Source organism: Anas platyrhynchos, chromosome 29 (genome assembly GCF_047663525.1).
Source record: "Anas platyrhynchos isolate ZD024472 breed Pekin duck chromosome 29, IASCAAS_PekinDuck_T2T, whole genome shotgun sequence".
NCBI lineage: Eukaryota > Metazoa > Chordata > Aves > Anseriformes > Anatidae > Anas > Anas platyrhynchos.
This window is the reverse complement of record NC_092615.1, coordinates 1,261,614-1,289,063: the sequence shown is the minus strand read 5'-3', so window position 1 is coordinate 1,289,063 and position 27,450 is coordinate 1,261,614. Positions and strand designations below refer to the sequence as shown.

The 27,450-nt window shown below is 46.3% G+C and overlaps 1 protein-coding gene across 15 annotated transcripts in view; it reads left to right on the top strand.

Moving 5' to 3' along the window:
- GATAD2A (GATA zinc finger domain containing 2A) overlaps nucleotides 1-22,962 on the top strand; it is a 62,003-nt gene extending 39,041 nt beyond the window's left edge. For 9 of the 15 annotated variants that reach the window (XM_072029264.1, XM_072029268.1, XM_072029276.1 and 6 more), the window contains 9 exons: nucleotides 10,276-10,405; nucleotides 10,923-11,054; nucleotides 12,517-12,606; nucleotides 14,685-14,816; nucleotides 15,923-16,111; nucleotides 16,651-16,930; nucleotides 17,795-18,084; nucleotides 18,907-19,090; nucleotides 19,992-22,962. In XM_072029264.1, the coding sequence (XP_071885365.1) occupies nucleotides 10,276-10,405; nucleotides 10,923-11,054; nucleotides 12,517-12,606; nucleotides 14,685-14,816; nucleotides 15,923-16,111; nucleotides 16,651-16,930; nucleotides 17,795-18,084; nucleotides 18,907-19,090; nucleotides 19,992-20,122 (1,558 nt within the window). In that variant the 3' untranslated portion in view covers nucleotides 20,123-22,962. Of the gene's footprint in view, nucleotides 1-10,275; nucleotides 10,406-10,922; nucleotides 11,055-12,516; nucleotides 12,607-14,684; nucleotides 14,817-15,922; nucleotides 16,112-16,650; nucleotides 16,931-17,794; nucleotides 18,085-18,906; nucleotides 19,091-19,131; nucleotides 19,972-19,991 lie in introns of those variants that run through there. The other 6 variants (XM_027472400.3, XM_072029275.1, XM_072029273.1 and 3 more) reach the window with 5 other exon arrangements.
- Nucleotides 22,963-27,450: the final 4,488 nt, after the last annotated feature.

Genomic DNA, 27,450 nt, shown 5'->3' with positions numbered 1-27,450 from the left:
GCAGTTCTTTGTAGGACGGGTTCTTAGCACTTTTTTGAAGGTCCAGCCTCCTTAAGATGTCTGAATTCCGACATCTGAAAGCACGAATTCAAAGTTGCTGATCACTTTGGAGAATCTTATTGCAAAAACGTAAGATGTTTCCTTTGACTTGGATTTGAGATATACAAATGAATCGTGTGGTTCTGACACGCAGATGAAAGGGCATCGCTTTAAAGGCAGATTCCAAGTCTTCCGCCGTGTTTCTAACCCAGATTCCATCTGTACCAGGATAAAAACTCTGCCACCCTGAAGACCTTACTTTATTTTTAGTGCAGAAAGATCCGGCACGTTGAAGGGGAAGTCAGAAGCCTCGTTTGTTCCCCACTCTGCCACTGGCTGATGTCGGAGTGGTAATACCTAAGAACTGAGGCTTGTCTGCGCGAAATGGGTTAAACAGTTCTCAGGGTGATAAATCTGTATCTGCTTGGATGTGAGCTATTACAGCAGTGCAGATTTGAGGTGAGAAACTGAAAACATGAGATTCTTATCAACTGCACAGGAGTTATTGGGAGGAGGGGTGCTTATGAGTGCTACTGGGAAAATTGGTATCTTTGATGTTTAATGGCAGTTCAGCTGTGAACTTTTCCCGACTTCTGATGCCTGAGAAGTAGCGCAGATCGCAAGAGCCTGGTAGCTTTATTCAAATACTGCTTCGGTATTTGTAAAACAAGACCTTTCCCATCGGCTTAATTGAGGCAAAGTGAGGGTTTTCAGCTTTCTGCAGAAATCTTCTGCAAAAGGGACGATTCTGTGAGCTGCTGAAGTTGATGGTTGGGAGGTACTCACGTCTTGCCCAGGAAAAGTTGATGGGGATGGTAGATGACTTCCACGTCAAGCAGTTGTGTTGTGCTGGCTAGGAGTAATCTCTTCAGGTATCTTTTGGCTTAATCACTAACTGCTCATTAACACAAGTATGCATACTGTGATTTCTGAAGAATATCTAAAAAGATTGCTCATACCAAAAAGCTAATAAATTGGAACCAGGTATCCTTGCTCTTTTGTTGTACTACTTGCCCCCACACGCATGTGCTCTTTGTGATTTTCTGTTTTTGAAATGCGTGCCAGTGTTTATGCTCTGTTTGTGTGCTGCAAGGCGCACAAACAGGATGATGAACAAGGAGCCGTACACTTCACTTCCCAGAGAGCATCTGGAACAATAACACCTATTGAGATGAGATGAGAGAACATCCTCTTTCCGTACAGCCTTCTTGTTTCAGGTGGTAAGAGGATATTGTTGTATTTAGTTTCAGCAAGAAGGGAGAGGAGGCTTCCCCATACAAAAAAATATGCTCGCATAAGGAGGCTCTGATCCCAAGTCCGCTGAAGTTAATCATAATAAATATAATTAAGAATTTGGTGAGGTTTCAGGTAAGCCCTTTGGATGCTGTTTCTAAGTTGGAGCACCGTTCATAACCTGTATTCGTACAGTGCTCTTAACAGAGAGGGATTAAACCCTGCGTCTTCCCATACGGCAAAGAGTGAGCCTGAACGGTTCTGCGAACTTTTGGAAGCAGCACAGCAGCTCCTGAGCCTTTGGGCTCGGCTCCTGCATCCTGGTGATGCCGTGCTCCGCGCCGGGAGCGCTGCCGACCAGCCTCGGGATGCAAACACCACCCCGGGAATGCAATCCGAGTCTGAAGATGCCTTTGATATAGAGGAAACTTGTCTCTGGATGAATCTGATCCCTTGCATATATAAGAGTACAGTTGGCAATTGTGGGGAAGGAGAAAAAAAAAATTCCTTATGAAATTAAGTGAGGGACTTACCTTCCAGACCTTTGATCTTCAGAGGAATTCAGCTTGCAGCTTTCATAATACCCGTGTTTTTAAAGCAACTGAGCTGATTTTCTGGGGAGATGAATAAAGGCTGTTGCTTAAAATGACTGAACTACTACAGACTTCTTGGTTGGGTAAATTCGTGCTTCGTGATGTATGGTGTTTTGGCTTTTAAACTTCCTTAATGCTTTTAGAACTGAAAACATAATATTTTCCTTGGAAAAGGTGGCCCAGCAATAATCACAGTTCAGCTGACGTAAAGCTGATTGAATGGATTATCTTCCTGAAATCAGTTGATTTTTCAAAATTTGAAATATAGCCCTGGCAATATCTGCATGTTAAACTTGAAAAATGCATTTCTCTTAATTTTTTTTCCTAAACCTTGAAGTTAAATTTAAAAATAGGAGCTGGTTTGAGCACATTTTCTGATGCCAGAAGAAACAGAAGAAAGTCTGTAGTGGTGGAAGCCTTTGATGAGAGGTCACCCAAGGCCAAACCAAAATCTTGCTCCTCTGCACGGCGTTTTTGCAGCGCTGGGAGCTAGCTATGCTGGCGTGTAATTAAGCTGGACCCACTGCAAAGGAGGAATGGGAAGAAAGAAAGAGTCGTCCCCTTTTGATAAGAACACGTACCCTTTGCAGTGGGATGGTAAAATAGTGTCATGTGTGAATCGCTTTGCTTTTGAAATACGCTGATCTGCGTCATTACGGGTGCTAGAGGGAACGTTTGTGTCCAGGCTGGTTGAGTTGTACCCTCTGACTGCTCCTCCAAGCTCTGCTTTCCCTTTCCTCTCTTCATCACTCCCTTCTTTCCTTCCCCCTAAGCACAGAAGTCTCCTACCAACACTCACCCTGAGTTCAACATCAGTTGTTTCCAGCTGAGGCTGGCACCTTTTCCTGGAGCCTGCCTTGGATCACCCTGCCTGCTGCATCACGTTGCGTTTGTTGTGCTCCAGGTTCAGTTCCCTTCATCTGTGCTGCTTTGTCTGGCACTTGGCTATGGTGGTGTTTCTGGTGGTGGTTTTTTAGTGGTGTTCCCTGAACCAGACAAAATAAACTAGTTGTGCGTGCAGGCTTGGTTAAGCTCACAATTTCTGGTCTACTCATAGAAAGCTTGGGTAGAGACCACGAGTTGTGTTCCTGGGCACAATCTTATCACCTGGCCAGGAGCTGCTGTCCTCAGACGTGTCTACGGGGGCAAAGTCTCCTCTGTGCTGGAAGGGAAGCACCAGGATATCCCAAAACATTGAGGTAACATCTGGCAAAACCTTGCTCGTGAGCTGGGATGGGAGCATGGACTGACAAAAACACAACTTGGCCCCGTGAGCAGCTCTGTTGAGTTTGGTTGTGCTGTCTTAAACCGAATCTTCAAAATGACAGTAAGTCTCCAAATAGGTGACCTCAAAATGGGTTTCATTGCAGTATTGTCACAGCTGAGACTTCTCAGGGGTACAAGAAGAGGGAGGAGGCAGGATGGTGGTGGTGTTACAGCAGCGATGCTGATATTTTTAATAAAATGTAAATAGAAGAGTTGGCTTCTGGTTTGACCACTGTGAGCTGTGCTTCTGCTGCGGTGGTTGCGAGGCTGTTTATATCGTTAGCTTCTTTCATGGGAGCACCCAAAAACTGCACGGTGTTGTTAAATAGCTATCCCCAATTCTCACTTTTTGTTGGTAATCTCAGGGTGAACATGTCCTGCGTAAAACAAACTGGAAGACTTCTTAGGCAGCTGAACATTTTGCTGTTTTCCTCTATTTATTTGCCAAGTGGTGAATTTGAATATTAACTATCTCGTCTGCATTAATTGCAGCTTGATCAAAAACAATTTAAAACTGGTTGATTAAAAAAAAATAAAATATTTTTACAGATTCTGTATCAGACGGGGTCTCAGTTGTTTAAAAAACCATCCACAAATTACTCTATTCGTTGTGTTGTATTACTCACATCATGCTCGAGTCTGGATTTTCCTTCCAGCAGAAATAGAAGCCTGGCTAAGCCAAAAAGTCTGCATTTGATACGTTTGGTTTATATTCCCCCAAAATTGCTTGCACCCTTCTGTTGTCTCCTGATGTGTGTTACACACAAGTATGAGATACACCCACAGCTCTAAGCTCTCGCCGCTTGAAATTACATGTGAGCTGGCTTGACTTAAGCCACGGCTTGTTTGCTTAAATGAAAACTGCCAGGAGAGATGAGAATGAAGAGTTTGTAGGCATCCCTACAGTTGGTGCTTTCAAGGCAATCTGTCTGAACTCTTTATTTCCTTTAATTTTAGGTCTTGCTGGTTATGATTTGTGTGCTTGGGGAATGCTGCTCTGGAACCTCAGAATAATCACGTTCTGCCTCCGTTGTATGGTATAATTAAAAATAACATCGAAGAGAAATTGTTTTGAGATTGTATGAAAGTTGGCCTAGTTGCTGTGCCCTGAATTTTCGTGTTAGGGTTTGGATGCTAAACGGTGCTGCTTTGAAGGGTTTTGAGTTTGGGATTTGTTATTTGTTTTGTTTTTAAGCTGGCCAAATCACATTTAAAACTTCCTAAATGGATGGATTTGCCTCTGAAATTTTACTATGTGTTTAAGCACATCAGAATGCAGTCTGGGTTGGCTGATCAAACTCCCCACTTTACTGGAATTAACTGGGATCGGTGCTAGTGCAGCACCAGTAATGGGCTCCTCTCTGCCCATTAATGGGACTGGAAATAAGGCACGGCCCCGTCCTTCACATCTCCTTCTCAGCTTATGTATGTTGCATCTAATACCCCTTGGTATGTGTTCTACCAAGAGATGCTGTAAAAAAAAAAAAAATTGATGCCAAAGTTTCTTGGGGAACTTTAATGTTTTATTTTAAATGCAAAGATATTTTGATTAAAATTTAATTTATGTTCAGAGGAAGGGCAGATAAGGAGTGAAGTTTGTTTTGCTTCAGTTTCACACCGCAATTGCTAGATCCATCACAACTTCTTTGATTCATGTAGATATTATATCTCCAGAAAAAAATTCTCTCTTTTCCCTACTGCATTGCTTGTTCTTTCCTTGTTTGTCTTCCCTCCCTGCCAAGTATTTTTGGATGAGTGTATACAAGAGATTGCTGAATGGACTGAGGCAAAACTGCTGCATATTTGCTAACGTAGATTAAACTTCAGACTAAGTACTGGTTGTGATGCTTCCGTCAGTTACCTACAGACAGACAGAGGATGTTGGCATGCCACAGGATGAGGCTTTGTAGGTCTCTTGCTCTGCAGTGGGGAATTTCGTGATCCAGGTCAGTAGTTCTGTAACTTTAACAACTGAGCATCGCATCGATTTTTTTGTTTATTTATTTATTTGTTTGGAAGAGGGATTGAAAGGGCGTTTTAGAGCACGGATGAGCTCTGGTCTGTAAAAGGCAGCTTATTTTGTTGTAATGCTTCTGGATCAGTGTGAACAAATGCACAGGCTGCTTTTTCTGATATTGGAGTTCTTTCATTAACGTGGTGAAGCTCACTGCAAGCTGGGCTGCAGCGGGCATCCTCTGAGGTGAAACTTCTGCTGGAGCCAGTAGGCCCTGGGCATCTCTTTTTCTCTTCCTGGCATTAAGTTTATAACTTTATTTTCCTTGGTCATGTATCATTGAGGCTTCCATCTCAAGGAAGGGGAATCAGTCAGAGAAGTCGAGTCCATGTCAAGATACCTCAGCCCTCGGGTGTGTTCTCCTCAAACAGCAGTTGAATTCATCTTTTTCTGCCCCAGCTACGTGGAATCAGACCTGTGAGGCTGGATTCAGCCACCTGACCCCCTTTCTTTCATATCACCAACTAAATACACAGCATCCCTGTGGGAAAGCGCCTTTTTTGTTTGGTTTGGGGTTTGTTTGTTTGTTTTTTTCCTGGAGTAGTTGTGCGCTGAATCGCTAGAGGATGCAACAGGATGGAAAGGAGAACTCCTGAATAGCGTGGGGCATCTGTCCTTGTGCCCTCGGTTTTAAAAGAGGGCATTAGAGGAAGCATGGCCTTTTTCCTAGGGCACTTAGTGACTTCGGAGGTCTTTGTTGGATCCTTTACACCAACTTTCTTCAAGGTCTCTGTTAAATTGTGTTTTATGGCTGTGGATGCTTAAATAGATGTATGTAGCTGGGCAGCAGTGCTGTTTTCATCTTCTCGCGTAAAGCCCAAGTGATTGAGACAGCAACACTTATGAAAGCTGAAGTGAGAATAATAGAACTATGCCTTTATTTAGCTGAAGGATATGCCTGATGGCTTCAGAGGATAAAGGTCACAGTATCAGGGCAGCTATCCCAAATTATTAACTGCTGGTGGCAGTATTTTTCCTGAAAGTGGTGATATTTCCATTGTCTTTCTTATTTTGAAACATCTGTTTTAAATTTTTTGCTTTACACACAGGCTAACAAAAGAGTAGAGCAAAAACTCCTTTATAAAGGAAGATTGTTTTGCAGAGTTCTGGTCTACGTTTCTGGAGTTCAGTCTTGTGCCAGCTCATCCGCTATAAAATCGGTCATGCTGCTGAGGATATAAATCCAGTGATGGTGAACACGAGTAGTCTTGTTGCTGGGGTCAGCGTGTCTCGCCTTTAAAAGGCAGGCGGTGTCTCCCCTCTGCAGAAAGGATTTTTCCTCTCTGAGGTCTCGCATCAACAGGCTCAACTCACCCATTGGTGTAGGTAGGTGGGAGATGCTCCTAAATGTGGCTCTGATGCTGTAAGGATTTTATGGAGGTGTAATAGGCTCCGTATTACGTTCATCTCTGCCAGCGGATGGGTCGGTAGTACTGGTTTCATAGGCTCAGTAGCAGAATTGGAGAGTCAAAGCGAACATCCTCTGTTCTTGGCTTCCTTTGCAGAGGATCTCAGGAGTGATAGTCTTGATTTTGTTATATATACTTTTAAACTCCAAATGTGGTTGTTTCTAATCCAGGTTTTGTTAAAAAGCATCTTAGAACGGAGCTGTCAGGAATATCACGATGTGTCTTGCAAAGAGAAATCCTATGGCTTCAGGCAAGCCTTTAGATGAGGTCTCATCTCCTTCTGTTCTGCAGCTGGAGAGTAAAGGATGGGTTTTTATGCTCAGGCGTTATTTCCTCGTTCCAGATTTCATGTCCTGATCCTACAAGACGCATTTTTTTATTACATTTTGGTGCGAAGCAGTGGTTATCTGGAGCACTTTCTTTGAGCATTTTCTCCTAAATACAGATGGGCACGCAGCCCCATGCAGCTCAGGGGGCTGCTTCTCGAGGCTCTGGTTGCTCCTTACACGGAGGTGCCATTGCCCAGTCCCTCCGAGGGACCTGGGGGACAGCTCATGCGGTGTCAGAGTGTCCCAAGAAGCTGTCTCGGCGGGGCAGGCTGCTCTCCATCCCGGTGCAAATCGGCTGCTGGGATGTCTTGGAGCTGCTGGGTGGCCCAAGCTCGCCCTGCTTTCCTCCTGCCCGACCTAGGCACCAGTAATTACTTGATATCTTTACTTTTTTCTCAGGCACAGTATGCTAATTGCTGATGAACTCAAACCTGATGACATTCCACTTGAGGTGTTTCATCACCTATCAGCACATGTTGTTTAACCAGTTTGGGATTAAGCTCTTTTCTTTTTTTTTTTTTCTTTATTTTTTTCTTCTCCCATCCTTGTGGTATCTTGAGAAACTGAGGCACGGGGCCAGCGAGCGTCGTCTTTAACCATCGCCTCCCTCGTTGAAAACAAAACGAGGAGGCATCCGTGAGGCAAGAAAGCGACTCCGCCGGGGCTAATTTTGTGGTTTTCTCTCATTTTTTTTCCCCTCAAACACCACCAGGTGACCCTCGGCGTGGGCACCCCGGGGCGGGCGGCGAGCCCCCTGGACGTGGCGTGGCCCCGCGGGCCGGACCCGCTCCATTTTCTCTTCCGGCACCTGAGGCCCGGCCTCACCTCACAAAATGAAGGCCGGGCAGCACCGGCTGGGACCGGCCGTTGCCATGGTTTTTGCCGTGGCGGGTCACGTGCCCGTCGCCTCACGTGACCCAACGGTGGCCCCGCTCCCCACAGGACCGGAGCTCGCCCGCGGCACCCGGGGGTCCCGGGGGTGCCGGGTGCCCCCCGGAGCGGCCTCAGACCCTGTGGTGGGGAGTGCAGCAAGGCCGGGGCCTCCTCATGAGCTGGGCTGAGCGCCAGCCCCACAGAGGCAGGGGGGTGTTTGTAAAAATGGGTCCATAGTTGGCAAAACTGACACCAGAACGGCCACGTTGGCATCCGTGAGGTGTCACCGAGTGGCCCGGGTGACACGGTGGTGTGGGGACACCCCTGGTTCTGTCACTGCTGCTTGAGCAAGGGTCAAGGAGCCTCTAAAAAGCATCGCTGAGTGTCCTGTCTGCGGCTGAATTAAGTCCTTCAGTGCTGTGTTTGGGTTGTGATCCTGCAAATTCCCTCCACGTGGGCTGGTCAAAGCGGGGAGCAGGCGGAAAGGTCCCTTGGGGTTTGGAAACGGGCATGATTTGGGGTGCAGAGCCGTCCATCTGTTCAAATCCCACACGTACAGGGGTCTCGGCTTGCTGCCTGACCCCTGCTTCTTGGGAGGGACCGAGCCTGAAGGCTGGAGGAGCGAAGGCGAGCGTCCCTGCTCCAATTCTATCCCAGCCCCTCACTCACACTGAGCCCCAGCTGTCGTCTGAGAAGGGCTCAGCAGCGAGAGGCTCCCTGTCCCCGTGCCATCCCTGTCCCTGTGCCGTCCCTGTCCCCATGCTGTCCCCGCTCGCCATCGCCAGGAGAAGCTTGCAGCGCCGGCTGCAGCTGGGTCTGGGCCAGTTACAGCCCTGCCGAGAGCCACAGGAGCCAGTTTGGTGCCTGGAGATGCAGGAAAAAGCTGGAAATGTTTCACCTGTGCCACTGCTACTTCTGAAACCGCCTCAGAGTTTAAACGAGTGGGGTTTCCTGGCTCGCTGTGCCCTCTAGAGGACACTTCTACCTTCTGCTGTGTTCTTTCACTAAGACAGAAATTGCGTTTTAAAAGCTGCTTTTTATTTTTTTCCAGTGTTCTGAACTGTTCTTTTGTATCCAAAGTACTGTTTGATGTGCCGTGAGTGTTCACTGGAGTTGTGTTTTACCGGACTTATTGGTGATGTTAATGATGCAAAGGGAATTCACACTAAGTTAATCCTTATTATCCTTATTAATTATTCGGTTCTTAAGATATGTGGGGTATCAGTTAAATCTAAGAACTGTTGTTTGATCTGAGGAGTGATCACCTGATATTTCAGAGTAGAGTGCTCGTATGCCACATCTCTTATTAGTGAGCAGTACAAGCCACACTTAAATATTTGCTTAGTCTTGCTCGATACGAGCTCTTTATGCGTTTCTTCTAAAGCATAACTCGCTGCAAGTTGGAAGGTTCTCAGTGTAAACTTTATTGTTCCTACTTCTGGTTTTGGGTTACAAGAAAAACAAAACAATGCCATGTGTTACGTTCTCCTGCTATTCTTGCTGTCAGACCTTTCGCAAGCACTGTCATTGTTTCCTGGGCGGTGCACGGGGCTGTGCTGTCCTGTTTCCGTACCGCTCCTGCCAAACCTCTCAGCTCTCACGTGCCACACAAGGATTGTGCTTTACGGTTTGAAATCCCAAATCCTGGTACCGAAGGTGTTCTGCTCCTGCCTTCAACTTCCACTTAAAATTTCCTTGGACAGGGACCCTGCTGCGTGTCCAAAGCCAGTTCAGCTCTTCTTGCAAGATAATGAAACGTGGTGGGGCTGAGAGGTGATGGATTGTCAGGAGTTCAGCTGTGAGGTCCAGACACTAAAGCACTAAAACCAAATAAAAAGTTAAAAGCAACATCCATCTGGACGCGTTTCAGGAGTTTTTGATAAAGCTTTGCAGGTGTGTGTCTGTGTGTTGAGACTGTTAGAGGTTTCTGCTGTTAATAACAAAAGAGCTCAGTGGTGTTGATGGATGAAGAAGACTCTGCCATGAAGTGCTCAAACTTAGGTAAGTGAACACATGTGAGCTGAGTCGTGTTTCCTTAGGATTCAGGCAAATATTTTGTGTGGGGAAGGTCATGATGTAAAAACCCTTACACTAGGACAAAGAAAAAGAGAAGAGGGGCTGGTTTTGCTTTGCAGCACTAAGTGACCTGGTGGCTTTGGACCAGGGGAGGCTACGTGGTCCTCCCCGTGCAAGCAGAGCCTTCACCCTCCACAATTAGCAAGGTTCGCCTCTGACAAAGAGGGCATGGCTGGTGGAAAAGCTCCTGGTTTGAAGGAATTCTCCTTTCCTGTCTGTTGTGGCCATGTTTTGCCTCATGAAGCTTACCAGTACAAAAATGTGTCATATCTAGGAGGAGAATAGAAATGGATGGAACTCGTCTGTGCCGGGTTTATTTGGAATGTGAGAGATTTGGGAATAATCTATCAGGGGGTCATAAATAATGCTATGCAGTGTGAAGTAGCCGTTTTTGTTAGTTTGTTCTATTAACTCATTCCCTGTATTTTCCTTCTGAATTGCAGTGAAATAAAGAGAGAAAAGAGAGTCCCCTCACCGGACGTTATAGTGTTATCGGACAATGAACCTTCTAGCCCTAGAATGAATGGTTTAACAAAAATAGCATTAAAAGAGACCAACACGGAGGCACTCATGGTGAGTCTGCTTGTCTTGACACACTTCTGAGTTTTGCCATCTAGAAGTAAGAAAACATTCCTCTTGTTCCTGCAGGGACACCTGTGATCACAGGGTCAGGTAGATACCTGGTTTCCTGAAGACTGATTTTCAGGCTGGCAGTCTTGGAGCTGTTAAAGGCTGATGTGTCCCTTCTATTATTATTATTATTATTTATCTTTATTTCTTTAGGTTCTTACCTCATTATTTTTTATATGCTTCTAAAGCATGCTTTTTTAGGAATTGTTTTTTTTTTAGTGAAATTTCTATTTGTGGACACAATATCCCTTATGCAGCATGGCATAACATAGATTCATTGTCTGACTTCTATTTTTCCGTGCTCACTTTGTGTCCTCATATTGCAGACATGTCAGTGATATTAAGACATACATGACAATTATAATGCTGAAAGTTCTTGTTGTAACTTGCATGGTATCTGTCTTTACCGTCTCCCCCCTCCCTCTTTTCCCATCCTCGATTGCCTTACCTGGCCCTGCAGAAAAGCAGTCCTGAGGAACGTGAGAGAATGATTAAACAGCTAAAAGAAGAGTTACGGTTAGAAGAAGCAAAACTTGTTTTATTGAAAAAGCTACGGCAAAGTCAAATCCAGAAGGAGACCACTACTCAGAAGGTATTTATTTCCTTACAGATACGTGTCTTGTCTTCTAGAGTGGAGGAAAAAAATAAGTAACTGTGGCAGCTGCCATAACCTGTAGGACCCAAGAGAGTTCTCAAATAAAGCATGGCTCACTTCTCATAAAACCTTCCTGAAGTCTGTAGTGGTGTATCCCGTTAACCATTCCTTCTTTTTGGTGTTGACAAGACCAAATGACTAGACAGTTTTTCTTATCGACCGTATGCAAAAGCTGAACATCTTTTTGGTAAACTCAGGGCCATTTTTGAGTGGAATGCACTCCAAATTAGTGAGCACTGTCCAGTCCTTAAAGCAGCTTAGAGGTAGCTGGCGTGAGTGTGCCTTTGGAGGAGATTCTCATGTGTAACTTCACCTGTCAGCACCTCTGTTGAAGCATTTCCATCCCCACCACTGGGAGCTGTGACCGAGGGCCGAGCTCTGCTGCGTGGCACAGATCTGGCTTCCAGCTCCCACCGCGTGCAGCCAGCCTGTGGTTATGTCAAGAAACCCAGGCAGCCTAAAAGGAGAGGCTCAGCCCTCGCACCCTGACCCCCTTCCCTTCCTCCCCACCCCTCGTATCACACGTGTGCCTTCCAAACTGCTGGGAGGACTGCTTTCATTGGAAACAAACCCAGAAAAAAGTCTGTTTTTTTGCCAGAGGAGCTGCCTTCTGCTTGTGCTGTTCATGCTGCCACCGAAGGGTAGAGGTGGAGGCAGGCAGAGGGGGCGTGCAGGCACCCCACGCGAGGCTCTGAGTGAATTGAGCACCTGTAACAATGGCAACTGAGCTATTTTATGTGCCAGCCCGTGTGATGCTGACTTGGATTTTGTGTTGGGAGGGCGATGTGTAGGTTTAAGTGTGCTTCATGCTGCAGATGGATATTAACACCTCTGTGTTGGCTGGTTTGGGTTGTTTTATTGGTGTCTGTCTCCTGGATGTCCGAGTGCATCAGTAGATGGAATTAAAAGCAATGCAACAAGTACCCACATCATGCAATTCCCTGCTGAGAGATGAACTCTGGATGTTTGACCTAAGTAGGGAGAAATTCATATTCTGAACTAAATATCTGAAGTCTTTTTTCCGTAACTTTTTTCACTTTGTTATGCTTGAACCGAATTTGTTGAGACCAGCAGTAACGGTGAATGAGACTGAAGCAGGCTGCAGGCCGAGACTGCTAAAATAGATTTCTACGTTGCTGTGCTTTTGGTGTGGAGGCTCTTTTCTTTTTTTTTTTCTGGTATAATCTTATCTATACTTGCCTAATAACTTCTTCGTTTAAACACGCATGTTGAGGTGCTCAGAGGAAGAAAGGGCTGGGGGAGGGGGAAAGCCACGAGCCTTGAAGATTCTCTTACTAAGGCGCAAGGAGGTAAAACGCTTTTATTCCCTTAGCTTCTGTGATTCTGCTTTACACCCTTACACTCCTCTGCTTTCTTTCTGGTTTGTTTCCTCTTCCAGCCTGCTGGTTCCTCTGGGAGTGCTGTGGCCACCCCTCCGCCCTTGGTGCGGGGCACGCAGAGTGTTCCTGCTGGCAAGCCGTCCCTGCAGGTCAGTGGGAAGGGCCAGGCTGCCAGGTCTTAGGGCCCGGAGCGGAGAAGGGTGCGCAGTGCAGGAGAGGCAGCCCCAGCACCTTAACGACTGGCATCCGGGTGGAATTTCTCCCTAAAAAGATCCGGGGCTAACTCCCGCCAACCCCACTCCTAAGCTTTTTTTAAGAACGATTGGGGTGGGAGATAGAGGTAGGATGTCACACACAGTTAGCTCTTAAAAGCTCATTTTTCAGAGGCTGAGCATCCTTAAGAGCCTCATCCACCCTGCTGTGACATACACACAGGTTACCGGTGCTAATGACCTCTGGCAAAAGAGGATGCCACGGAGTTCTGTCCTATTTCTATAGGGGAACCTGTTGTCAAACCCTCCAGGTACCCAGTTGTGTCCTCAGTGTGATAAACTGTAAGAACTGAGCGAATCTAAGGCTTTCTTTTTTGGCTCGGTGGCTGAATGGCACACGATGGTGAGAAAGGTCTTGGTTCAGGCTAAATTAATGCTGGAAAGCCTTGGGGAGGGGAAAAAAAGCAGAGGGGATTGACATCTGTCAGCCTAATCTGCCTCCCGTCTAGTATCTTGTTTCACTTTTGGATTTGAGACATTTCTGGTTATTTACCATGGGCTGATTTGAAACAAATTTCGGAACTGTTTCAGCACATAACGCTTTAATTTGGAAAACTCCAGCTCGTGTGAAAAACCCCGAGCATGCTCTACCTGAGGGTTGGGGTAAATTTGCTCTCCGTTTAGGAAACATTCCCAAAACTTAGAGCAATCTGCCAGTTTGAGTAATCTCTTCCTCGAGGCGAGTTGCCTTCACTGAAGACAGCACTTTCAGAGGAACTGGACCACAAGTTAAATCTGCAGTGAAACTCCAGTTGTCTGTGCCGTTTGGCAGAGCAGAGAGCTGGGAGCCAAGAATCCAGAATCCCAGTTATTCTGTCTAATTCGTGGTGTTTGGGCAAATTAACCTAACCTCCGTCTGCTTTGGCTTGACTGTGAAAACTCTCTTAATTCCTGCGTGTAGGAATTGAGGTAACATTTGGTTTTCGGTTGAAAGGCGTAACAGAAGGGGACCAAACTCCCCCCGTGCCCAAATATGCACGTGTGCACGCACATAGCTCATCAAAGTGGGAGCCTCAGTGTTTTCAGAAGTCTTAATTCGTGGGTGATGGGCAGTTTGGGGCTGGAGTCAGGGAAGTGGCGAGCTGTGCAAAGCCACATGAACAGGACGGAGAGGTTCAGTGCTCTTTGAGCAGAGCCGTAGCGGTCTGCAGGAATGTAAGCCATGCATGGAGCTGTGTCACCTTTTATTGCACTACGAGAAACTTTCCGGGTTTGATGCAGTCTGCAGCCCCAAAAACAAGGGCGGCAGTGTTTCAAACCTCTTTCGCTTGACTTCTTTTCTTTTTCATATATTTTTTTTAAAGCTTTTCTCCCTTTCCTGCCTCCTCTTTCCTTCCTGCACACATGCATACGCCTGGTCTGCTCACCTCCCCAGGTTCTTGCATCTCCAGCTTCTGCCTGCCCGTGCTTCTCCTTGAAGCCAGCCGTGTGTATTTCCCTGTTCTCTTCCTCCCCACACAAAAAAAAAAAAGAAGTTTTTGTTGGTTGTTTGCTTGGTTTTGTTTGCTTGCCTTGGAACACTAGCTGCGCTGAAGCCAGCCTGGCCATCTCTTGTCCCTACAGTTTTTGCAACCCTGATGCTCCAGACAGATGTTGCATTCATCACATCAGCCAGAGAGGAAAGCTGCTCGTGTTTTTACCCCATGCTTCATACTCCTGTTATGGCATGCCTCTTCGGTGTCTTTCAGTACAGCGGTGCTGGAGCTATTGAATTTTGTGGGGGTGGCAGAAGAAAATGTTGTCGAGGGCTGCGCTTTACCTTTTGAATTCTGTGCAGGATGTGAGAGAACAATTCCCGAGCACGTAGCCTGACTGCCATCGTGTCCTTACCTATGTCTGTATCGCTGCCTAAGATTTCAGATAGTGCTTTGATGGCACGCTAGGCAACAGAAGAGAGCATGCGTATAAATGCACCAGAATGAAAAAATGCAAATAAACTGTCCTCTGTTTTGCAGACCTCTTCTACACGTATACCGGGCACTGTTATTCCTCCTCCGTTGGTCCGTGGTGGGCAGCAGACTTCTTCAAAACTAGGAACTCAGCAAAACACACAGATCGTAATGCCGCCTCTTGTCAGAGGAGCGCAGGTATTTGCTTTGTGGTGGATCTACTCTGTTTTTCTGGAATGTCTTACCTATTTTCCTGGTTATCCTCCTTATCTGAAGGGATCTTGTGAAGTTCTTGCTGGAATTTCTCAATACGGTTGGAGATCCTGCCGCTGAAAGATCCTACATCGTTGTAGCTCGTGCTTTTGTGCTGTCCCATAACACTCTCAGTGAACCATGAGAAAATCCCGTGGTGATGTGGGATGCTGCCTTACCTGCAGAGCTTCTGATAGCTTCTTCCCTCGGCTGCACCAGAGAATTGTGTGTGCCTTTATTGTGAAAGCTGACTTAGGGGCTTCCAGCTTCACCTGGCACTTAGGAGAGCAGAGGAAATTAAACACAGTCCCTTACTCTTGCTTTTTTTTTTTTTTTAACATTATTCTTTCTGTCATATCAATTTCACCTATTCAAATGCTAAAACTCACTTTTTTCCCTCATTGTGTCAGTCTTCAGCTTGAATAAGAGCTGCTGAAATGAGATAGTCAACTGGAAATCTGGAAGTGCCGCTTTGCAGGGACTTTATCACCTGTAACAGAAAACTGCGGTGTCACTAGAGGAGTAGGAAAGCAATGTTCAATTTGATCTGGTCTTCTAGAACTGTGGAGGACCGAGAAAAAATATTTCCTTGTTAAATGAGGATTTATTTTGCAGTGAAAGGTCTGCTTTTATCTATTGCATAGCCAGCACTAAAGAGGAAGGTAGAGCATTTGGTATTTCATTTTCTTTCTGTTCTGATTATGGAGAGAACCTCATTCTGAGAAATAGCTTTCCTAATGCCTTTAAAATGAAACAGGCTTAACAACCACACATTGGAAATGAAAGAAATTTGACTTGGAAACTTGGATTTTTGGCACGGCTCTTTTGGCCCTCACGTACGAGCGTCTCTTTTGATGCTGTGTTCTTCTTGTTTCATTTTGACGGAGGGAAAGGGAAAAACATCGCATTTTGACCCAAATGTTAATCATCACGCTTTCTTTGCGTTCCCTTGCCTTGCCTCATTTCCACTGGGTCACGTCATCCCATTTGATTCCCCCCACTTATTTCCCGCTGCCTAATCCTCCCCATCGTTCATGGCACCATCGCATCAGCCCATTTCTGTGTCTTCCCAGCAAATCCACAACATCCGACAGCACTCCAGCACGGGGCCACCTCCGCTGCTGCTGGCGCCACGGGCATCGGTCCCCAGCGTACAAATTCAGGGGCAGAGAATTATCCAGCAGGGGCTGATCCGTGTCGCCAACGTCCCCAACACCAGCCTGCTTGTCAATATCCCGCAGGTGAGTTTTATGCTGTACTTTGTGCCAAATTTAACTTAAATCCCAGAGGAACAGAGCTGGGACAGTTGCGATTACTGATTGTCCAGTTCCTGCATCTACTTGGCCCAGCCTGCTCTCATCTAACGGGTGCAGGTGCTTATTACTACAGCTGTTTTGCTCTGTTTTCTTCCCATTCTCTGGTCACATTCACCTCCTGTACATAGGAATGAAAAAAAACCATTACAGATTATTGGGAAGAAATACATATTTCAGTGAACTGAGTGTCGCACCTCATTTTGCATTTGGTATTTCAACATGAAACTGTCCCTTAGAAGGTTTTTTTCCCCCCTCTCTAGGAGTGTAAACAGTGTTCTAGTAAACAGAGCTCAAAATGAGGTAGAGATAAAAAAAATTTTAGAGATAATAAAGGCACCCTGCCTCCATCACACACCCCGGCAGCCCTAAAGCAACCCCCAGTTACCCTCCTGGGAGTACGGTGGAGCCGGGGAACCCCAAACCATTTGGCCCTTGTCACTAAGCTGTGTCCTGTTTCCTCCCAGGCCTCTCCGACTTCAATCAAAGGTACAACTGTGACGTCTGCTCAGGCGAACGCTACCACGACCAGCGCTGCTTCGATCGTCAACTCCAACGACTCGCCAGCCAGCCGGCAAGCCGCCGCCAAGCTCGCCCTGCGGAAGCAGCTGGAGAAGACGCTGCTGGAGATCCCTCCTCCCAAGCCTCCTGCGCCAGAGATGAACTTCCTGCCCAGCGCAGCTAATAACGAATTTATTTACTTAGTTGGGTTGGAAGAAGTTGTGCAGAATTTGCTGGAAACTCAAGGTGAGATGGCGTTAAAAACGTGCCTCAAAGGTGATGAGGAGAGAATCGTTTCCAGCTGGACTTCATCAAAACAGCAGGCAGCAAAGAGTGTCAGGCTTTCCTGGATTAAATTTCCATAGTCTGTCTAATCTGGGATTAATTTTTGTTAACGGTTGTCGAATTGCTTTATTTAACTGTGAAATTCTAGGGTTTCACAATGATTTCTCACAGGCTGTAGGCATCATTTGTAAAGATTTCTCTAAAATACGTCGAGGACGGGTGATTTCCTATCACTCACTTGCGTGTCCATCACCACAGAATTCTCTCTGAACATTGTTTTCAGCAGTTATCTTTTAAGGATGTTCCTAGGGAGAAATGAGGTTGAGATGGATGGATAACCTGGGGAGACTGCATCCAAACACATGAAAATCAGCTCTGTTGCCAAGTTCATGTAGAAGGCAAGAGGAGAAATGTAGTTGATTAAAGACTGACTTCTTACCAGACCTCCTCTCTAGTTAATCAGCTATACTGTACCAATGAAATAAATAGTCGAGTAGATTTTGCCTTTACAGGTAGCGTCACATTTTTTATAAATCACCTTTGTGGCAGCACTTGCCATAGTAATAATGCTAGTTTGTGGCATTTGAAATGATTTGAGAAGGGTGAGGAAATAAATACCTGCTGGGTGCAAGCACAAACTAACAGAAACAGAGTTTAAAGGACATTTAATCATGAAAAAGGCTTCAGAATGAGGAGAGTTAAGGATGGAAGAGTTGTGGTTTTTTTATTATTTATTTATTCGTGCTGGAATATTCTTGAGGGTTAAACGTAATTCATTTGTCAAAGCCAAAGATGAGCAGGACTAACCTGGCTGTGTTTCTGCAGGTAAAGTTTCAGTTCCTGTATCATCTCGCGAGCCCTACATGTGTGCTCAGTGTAAGACTGACTTCACCTGCCGTTGGAGGGAGGAGAAGAACGGAACCATTATGTGTGAAACCTGTATGACATCAAATCAGAAAAAGGCCTTGAAAGCTGAGCACACTAACCGACTGAAGGCTGCCTTCGTAAAAGCCCTGCAGCAAGAGCAGGAGATTGAGCAGAGGATACTGCAACAGACTGCGTCTCCCGTACAGACCAAGTCAGACCCCATAGTGCAGCACCACTCGCTCAAGCAGGTGAGGCTCTGTCTGCAAGCAGCCACATTGTGCTGGTGTTCGGTGTGCAGGCATGGAGCTTGTGCATTAGCCTGTTTTATTTGAGCTTCACAGCTTGTGCTTGGGTGTAAGGTTAAAACTGGGCTGGTTATAGCCCTATTCTGTCATACAGGGACTTGATGTGTAATTTCTCTGTCCATGAAGAGCAGAGGTGATGTTTTTCCGAAGAGTCATCGTAATTATCCTGGGGTGTTGAGTTCACATGCTGCAAAGTCTGTTCCTCAACTTTTTTTTAGGATGTACTAAATGAAAAAACTTGCTCCGATGCCAAATACCCAGGAATAAATTTACCTCAGGTAGAAAAAAAAAATTCTGGTTGTGAGCCAGGAGCACGTAATGCTGCTTGTGAAGTTCCAAGGTAATGGGCAACAATCATCTCTGACGGAGACTGGTTCTCATACACCTTGTAAAACCTTTCAGTTGAGAGGAGATGGAAACTTCTTAAGTGCTGCCTTGAGTTGAAATAATCAAGGTACTGATTATTTAGGTCAGGGAAGTGGAGCGTTCCTGGTGTATGGAGGTGCTTACACAGCACGTTTTTGTTGCTGCTTTGCATTTGATTATAATTCCACGTTCTTACAGGTGCTTTCAGAAGCACAAAGCTGATTGTTGCTCTGATCTAGAGATGACTTGTACATTTGAAGCCCTGCATCTAATAACGCATTCTGGGTTTGGCAGAATAAGACAAGAAATGAGAAAGAAAAACAGGCAGTTTGGTCAAAGCTATTGTATTTGAAGGAGAGACACGTGCCATGCCTGTCTTACCGTCTGCTCTCTTGCCAGACTTCTAGCCAGATGTCTCGAGGCCCTGGAGCTCCACGGGGAGTGTTGCATGCATTTAGCCAGTCACCCAAGTTGCAGAATGCATCGTCTGCAGCAGCACTTGGGAGTAGGCCAGGTAAGCATGCTGAGAGACCTGTCAGCAAGGGCAGCGCTGCCGCCTGGAAGAAGACTCCCATCAATACAGGTAGATTTTTTTCTAAAGTTTCTTTTCTTTCTACTTACTAGCTGCACTCTGTCCAACAATCATAGTTCTTTGGGTAAGGATGCTTTCTCTTTGCCACTTCCTGCATGAAGGCCTGGTGATGCCACAGCTCTGTTCTCCGTGTGGTTGTTGGCACTTGCTTTTGGTATGGTTTGTGCTCCTCGAAAGAGGCAGTCAAGTGCTACCTCATAGAAAGTGCTGCTTTACAGGGTTGTAAATAGGCTAAATAGATGTGATATCAGACTGTTTATCATCGACTCTGTATGCACAGTCAGAACCACGCTGCAGGAGTTGAATTCAGTCGTTTAATTCTGACTGTGTTTATTACTCTTTGCTGAAAGCCACATACAATAAATGAGTATTTAGGTAAGGTTACAGTGCATATTCCAGCATTCCTCAGGTTTTGAACCAACTAAAGTTGTTGCTTTGAACGAATTGAAGTGTTAAATTCTAATTTAATCTTATATGTTAGGAATCTGACTTGAGAAGAGGCATTAGTTTTCTTACATGATCATTAGGATCTCTAGGAAGGAAACTTAATTAGCAACTAGCTCTTCTGTGATCTACTTTCTTGCCCAATATTGAATTTTTTTTTTTTCTCCTGACATCTTAATTTATCACGTAAGCATAATTTCATTGCAGAGAGCCCTAGTCTGCTCAAGCCTTCACTTCTGGTACAAAATCTTGCTCCTGTTTGCTTAGATGATTTGGGAAATTTTCATTTTCTGAAGGTGTCTGACCTTTTGTGTCCGATAGTGACTCACGCTTACCTAGCTAATCTGTTTTCATGTGGGCGAAATGTGAGTAGTGCTTTCTTGTCACTGCTGCGCCTCCTGTTTTTGCCATACTGTGACACTCGTTCTTCTCTTTTGTATCTCCTCAGGTGGGGCTTTACCTTTTGTTAATCCTAGTTTAGCTGTGCACAAGTCGTCTTCAGCAGTAGACCGCCAGCGTGAATATCTCCTGGATATGATTCCCCCACGGTCCATCCCACAGTCCGCCACGTGGAAGTAATGCAGAGGAATGCCCAAGAGGAAGACTTTCCTGTTTCTGCCATCCTTTTTATACCACATGACAGTGGAATCTGCTTTAATCCCAGCTGGATATGCCCCAGGCTTTATAGGATGCAAGAAGACCACTCCTCATCCCATCGAGTGCTGCTGTCCCTGCTAAGAGAAAATGACACCACGTGGGTGGGAAAAGACTTGAGCTCATTTGGTTATCAGATTCTTGTGATTGACTGATGATGAAGGCTGTCAGGGAAGGGGAAGAATTCTCTTTTTTTTTTTTTTTTTTGGCTTTATGTATTTAGTTTGGATTTTTTTGTCACCAGCACAAAAGGAGGACTAAATGACTCTCTGCCTTTGGTTTCGTTTATTAATAACTACCCGTTCACCACGAGCACGGTGTTCGTTCGCCCTTGAGCACGGATGTCAGCTCAAGGAGAGAGGAATCTCAACCCGATCTTGCAGATGCATTTAGCGAGCCGAGTTCATGTTTGCTTTTCTTCCCTGCCCCTCCTCCAGCCAGGAAGGCAGTCTACAGATTATAATGTTTTAATGATGAGCTAATGATAAATAAGTGCAAACTCAAATTCCAGTTGAGTATGTTTTTTCTAAGGGACTGGCTACCACCAAAACTTGTCTGGTAGGTGGGAACCAGTGCAGGAGTCTCTCACTTTTGTTGGATTCTGTTTTGAATAGACTTTGAACTGTTGGTAGTCTAAAATCTAATTTACTGAATAGACAAACACCTTTGTTCAGTCTTTCTAATTCAGCGAAGAGCAGTTGGGCCTTTCATACGTTCCCAGAGACTTCAAAGCGAAACTGTTTTTTGATTATTTTCATTTTGGAGAGGTTTATCGTTTTGAGCAATTTTACTCAAAAAAAAAAAAAATGAAAAAAATGAAAAAAAAAAATGGAAAAAAAAAAAAAAGACCAACTAGGAATTCCGGAAGCTGCACGCAATCAGAAGGGGCGAGCGGAGGAGCGGGAGGCCGTGGTCAGGTAGCGGGGCTCCATCCTCCTCCCGTCGCTCCTGGTCGTGCTTGGTGGCCGGGCACGCGCGGGGCAGGACCGCCCGATCCCTCTCGAGTTCCGTTCTTCCAGGCATGCTCTCCTGTCCGTCACCGCAGTATTTCATTTTTGATAGAGCTTTAGGTAACCCTGCTTTAAGGACAGGTTTCTACGTGGTTTTCATAGGTGTCGGGGATTCCACAGGTTTCAGCCCAAATCCACCAGGTCCGGTTGTTTTCTCTTCTCGTCATCCTCTCTCCTTCTTCCCTGTGCTTCTCCCAAATTAAAGTTGAATTCAAGCGGCAGAAATCCATGCCTTACTACTTATGTTGCATATCAGTACTAGAAGTAGTGCTGATGAGAATTATTTGCAAAATTATATATATATCTATATATCTATATATAAAAGAAAAGGGGGGAGGGGGTACTACTCAGTCTCTGTGCTGAATCTATTTTCTTAGCAGTCGCCGTTAGATCGAACTAAACCGATAACTGTGTAGGGTTGTCCCTCTTCGGATCGAACTATTGCATAGAGGAAACGAAAACTCATTCATTTTAGCCCCTGTTCTGTTGTGTGAATATCAATATTAGATACTTTGGAAACTGTTGGGTAGTCTAGAAGACCTAGTTTTGCAAAATGGTATTTGTTGCTGTATAAAGCCCTAGAATTTTCAATTTGGCTTCTTTTTTTGTTTGTTTGGTTGTTTTACAAATGTATATTAAGAGCTAATTGGGGATGAGAGGAATTGTTTTGGGGTTTTAATTTTTCTTTTCATTCCGAGATATTTTGGACTTGGGAGATGTGGAGAGAGAAATTGAGTGCATTTTATTTTTGCACTTTGAAATATTACGAAATTGTTTCAGTTCCTTACGCGTGTGGAGTTTCCTTGTTTGTTTTTTTTTTTTCTCTTCTGACAAATGCCTGTGTTATCTCATCACTGCTACAGATGTCCAGTACTGTTCAATGACCTGGGAAGAGTGCATTTGTTTAAAAAGAAAAAAGCAAAACTTCTCAAAGTAAAATTCAAATGCCATTTGGGGAAGGCTGGGCAATTTCTTAGTGTGTTTTTTTTTTCAGTGTTGGGGTGTAGCTTCAGCATCTGCTGATGCTGGAAGAGGGGGAATGGAAAGAGGTGCGGAAGTATTAAAAGAGCCTCTTTTAAAAGCTATGTCAAAACCTTTTTGGATACTGCCAGTTCAGCGCAGCAGCTTGGAAGTCTGAATTTCAGCATAATGGAGAGGGGAGGCTGGAAATCAGTCTTAAAATGATGAGAGAGACTTAGGGTAAGGTTCAGAACTGAAAACAAAAACGAGCCTGCACATCCAGCCTTACAAACGTTGCTCCCTCAGCAGTGCTAGACCGCAGTTAGCTTCCACACAACACACTGCAGAGCCCCCCAGGTCCTATTTTATGCATCGGGGCAGAATTGTTTCAAAGGCTTTCAAAGCGAGCAGAAAACATCACGCGGATATTGGGCCGCTGGGATCCAGACCAGTTTTGACATCCTTTTTAATCCATGGTTCTTGGAGTGTCGCAGGTAACGTAGAGTAAATATTTATTGCGTATGTGTTTCTGCAAAGTTTTAGGTAAATACACCGGGAAGACTTGAGTGCTGTTCATGTGTTAAATGCCAGAAGAGTTGCTTCTTCCTTTATAGTCAGAATTACGTATTCAGTTGGGTAGTGTTTAACCAGGCTGGGTAAAGGTATCATGCTAGGTTTAGGTAGGTGTTGAAACACTTGCTGCAGTCTTTCCACATCTTCTCCTCTTCCCCATCTGTACGTTACCCTTCCTGAGGGGAAAAAATAAAAAAAAAGAAAAAAAAAAAAAAGAAAAAAGTCAAGAAAGCTCAATTAGCTCGAATATTCAAAATAATGGTGGTATGGCCTAAAGGTTGAGTTGTTTGGGAATGGTGGAGGAGAGGGGAGTTGAGACACTTTAAAAAGAACAAACCCTTGGTTTCTTTGTACTGCTGTCACGGCTGGGATTCCTGCCACCCTAAGGGCTCCTCGTTCCTCTGCAGAGCTGCCCGCGCAGCGTGCGGGCTCTCCAAGAAAAGCCGCGTCGCCGGCCCGCTCCTGGAAAAACACCATTTTTCGTAAAGCTCCCTCCGAACAAGAGACCGACCGTGCTGCTCGATGGTCTGCGCGCCCCGGCTCCTGCTTCCCCGACCCTCCACTGCTTCGCTGCAAAGTGCTGCATGAGCTGGTTTGACATTGCTCAGATGCTGCTTGCTTCCCCCCTCTCCTGGGGAGAGGGTTAGAGCAGCGTTGGTTCTTGCAAGCCATATAACCTTTTCTTTGAGACGTTGCAACTACAAGATTTTATAATACAGTAATAATGACAAATGACTATTGTACTTAGATTTTAGCAACTTGTGAAATAAACCCCTGATTTTCATTTGAAACCAGTGTTGCGATGTGGGAGCTGTGTGGTTTTTTTTTTTGTTTTTTTTTTTTAATTTTATTTTTTTTTTATATAACCTAATTTATTGTCTGTTGGGTTTCTGAGCGCTGGCTAGGCGGCAGAGCTCCGCTCAGAAACGCGGCGAGTGGCCTGGTTGATTGATTTTTATAGCGCAGCCGACTCGGACGGCTTTTCCAGTTCGTGTAAAGGGTGATTTTGCTCATTTTTGTACTCGGGATTCCTGTAAATGGCATTCCAGCTGCGATACCGAGGAAGATTTTGGTTAATCTTAAATTCCGGATAGGTGGTTGTTGATTTTTTTTTTCTATAGGTGTTTTTTTATCATCATTTTAGGAACCATTCATCTGAATCGTCAGACCTAGTTATCACATTTTTTGCTTACTAAGAAGAAAAAAAAATTACCAAAGTACAGTTAAGGATTGAAAATGGGGGACTTTGGCTGTAGAAGGGAGCAGAAGAGAGAAGGCTTAGGCAGGTCTTACCAGAAACCCTATTTGGCTCATTTGTCACTTTCTCCTTTTGGAAGGAGGGGACACAGAAGGCATTTTTTTTAATAATAAAATATATAAATATATAAATATATATATATAATGCAAAAAGACCTCAAGGAACCGCAGTAGTGTTTGTCTGCTTAAGGCAGAGTTACGCTGTATATTGCATTTAGGGAAATAACTTGCATTGTGCTTTTTTTTAAAAAAAAATAAGAAAGAATTTATAATCATCTAACAGAGGAGTGTAACAGAGTAACGTTACGCCAGCGCAGGGTATGTTTTTGTCACTCGTATTTATTGTGACTCTAAATCTTTGATAATAAAACGAAAACTTTAAAAAAAATAAAAATAAAAAAAAAATCCCACTAAAACCTGATAGTCAGTCTCAATGGAGGGAGAATCTGAACTCGGTAACTGTACATTGTATTGTGAGGGATTTTTAGTATTTGAATGACAATAAAGAAATGGACAAACTCTCGCCTCCGCCTCTTCTTTCAGGTGGGTCGCTCCGTGCACGTCGCCTCCAGGGGATGGTGCCGGGCAGGGGGCTGGAGGTGGCCACCGTGGCTCCTTTGGTCATCGTGGGGTCGCTTGCCCCAAAACAAAGGAGGATAGGAAAGGAAGGGGACAAGGAGGTGAAGCTGATGCTTTGAACCTAAAAACTGCAAATGGATTTACGCCTTCTGTGTGATCGCTGTTCTGTGCCTGGCACCCTCTTCCCCATGTCGTATGTGACCCAGGGCAGAGCCTGACCCCAAAAGAGCGTGGAGAAGACGCAGGAAATTCTCCTCCAGTGGTGTGTCCATGCCTTGGACAATCAGATGGGATCTGGAGAGCAGCAGTGGGGGTTTGGTGCTTCCCAACTCCAAGACCCGCGCACATCTCATGTGAACAGATGGATGAGCTTGGCTAAATCCCCAGCGAAACTCAGCCGAGGTGTGGAAGACCCCAGCGGATCCCTGCCCTCCTGGCAGCGAGCAGAGGGATGTAGATCATGAATTTAACAGGATCGTCGTCATCTGTCCCATCAGCACGTGCCGTGGTGTAAGGAGGAAGGTGCCCTTTGGCTGCGCCCTCGCGAGCTGTCCTGATGGAAATCACCACGGGAGGAAAAGTGGCTTGGTTTGGGTGAAAGCAGGAAGTTTTTGGCGCCGTAGAACCTGGTTTTGGAAGGATGAGAGACAAAGTGATGGGAGCAGCACCCATGCATCCATCACAAGGAAGCGGAGCTGCACTGGGACAGCCCCAGGACACGTCCGCATCGCCACCAGCTGAGCCCTGGAGACATTTGCTGCTCATTTTGGGGTGGGAGGTGGTGGTTTTGGGTCCTTCACAGGCTGCTTCTGTCCTTCGGGAACTGGAAAGCCTCCAGCTCTCCAAAAACACCAGTCCAGGAGCCAGTTGAATTCAAGCTATTTCGTGTTCCTCTGAGCTGTTTTAATTGCTGTGCTGCTGGAGGCTCGTCCCAAGTCTTTTTATCCAAAAGTGCTGAAGTGCAGGCTATTGGTGCTGGGCTATTTTGGTCCCAGAAGCACAGAGCTGCTGGGGATTCAAGCAGAAGATGCTGGCACCAGCTGAGCCTGGCACGCTCGAGGGGGCGGCAGGAGCACGGTGCCATCAGCGAGAACACTGCAGGAAGGTCCTGTGCCCTAGATCGTCATCTCCTGTGCATTTTGCCTCTGCTAATTTAGGCATTGCTGGCATCCAAGGGGTTAAGTCCACCCCAATCCACCCTGATAAATCCCAATTCAGGCTCCTCGTTAGGAAATGCTGCCCCCAGCCCACCCCCACCACCCTCTGCTGCTGTTGGGGGCAGCATCCTGCCCGTGCCGCGGTGCCTGGCGTAAAATCCCCCAGGGAGGGTCGGCGCTGGCCTCTTGTCGGGCACAAAGAGCTGACACCGCTCGCTCCCATCCTACAAGGGCTTGGCCCGGTCCCAAAAGCCCTGGCGCGATGCGGTGGCTGCGTAAGAGCGGGGCAGGATTGCATCAGCCCCCACCGCGCTCCCCGGGCTGGGGACGGCCACCGGTGTGCGGCTGCCTCCTGCTCTGGGATGCGGTGGCTGCTCCGTGGTGTCCTCCTGCACTGCCCTCAGCCACGGGCAGGATGGTAAAAGCTGGGGCCAGAGCAGGTGAAAGTGGGAAAACCTGGCACATCGAACACAGTCCTTGCTTTCAAATCCAAGCACGAAGCGAGGGAGCCCCTCTGCTCCATCACTGCAGCCACAATTAGTGTAAGGTGTGCCAGTGAATGAATGAAACGCCCTCTGAAATACAAGTAAAATCTTAAAAACCTGGTTTTCCTGTTATTTTCCCCCCTCCAGCCCCTGGCCATGATGCTGAACAGCAGCATCGGTGCCTTTGGGGCCGTCTGACATGGGGAGGGGGCGGGTGGCTGGCCCTTGCTGTGCCTTTTCCTTTTCCTCCTCCTTGCTCCCGGGCTCCTTTGGATCCTCCTGAGCTGCTCCCTCCAGGCCAGTGGGGTGGGAATGGGGAGCAATTGCTCAGCAAAGGCCTTAATAGGCGCTTGCCTTAATAATTATTTGAATGAGGAATTCCACTCCTAAGGATAAGGGTTGTTTGCGTAAAAAGGGAATTTGTCGGCCAAGATGAGCCGTGCAATAATTACTTCTAAAAAACAAAATTTCTTGGCTTTTTGCAGTAATAATGCCGTGAGATGCAGCCACTGCAGGGTGCTCTGCCCGGTGGCTGTCATCTGGCAGAAAAAAATCCCAACTCCTTGAAGTCTGGTGCACGATTTGGAGCAAGGTGAGAGCCTCCTGCTCACCTAATTTCAGGTCTGTGACAGAAACACGCGGGCTGCTGTGAGCTGCGTTTGATCCATGCTTTGGCACGGCTGGATGGAGCAAAGGCAGCGAGGAGCAGTGGCCCTGGCCATAATTTTGGGGCACCCAACCCCAAACACAGCTCCCAGCATGTCCCCGCCTGGGTGCTGTCACCTCCCTCTGTCCTCGTTGTGCCCCCCCGAAGGCTGCCCCATCTGTCAGCCCGGCTGCTCCCGGAGCATCCTCAATGGGATGGTTGTGGGACAGCACTGGGGGGGGGGGTGCTGGGGGGCTGGGAATACTGCTCAAAATGCACTGGGGCTTCCTGGGGATGGGATGGGATGGGGATGGGATGGGATGGGATGGGGATGGGGATGGGATGGGGATGGGATGGGATGGGGATGGGGATGGGGTGGGATGGGGATGGGACGGGATGGGGATGGGGATGGGGATGGGATGGGGATGGGGTGGGATGGGGATGGGACGGGATGGGGATGGGGATGGGGATGGGGATGGGGATGGGGATGGGGATGGGGATGGGGATGGGATGGGGATGGGGATGGGATGGGATGGGATGGGATGGGATGGGATGGGATGGGAATGGGGATGGGGATGGGATGGGG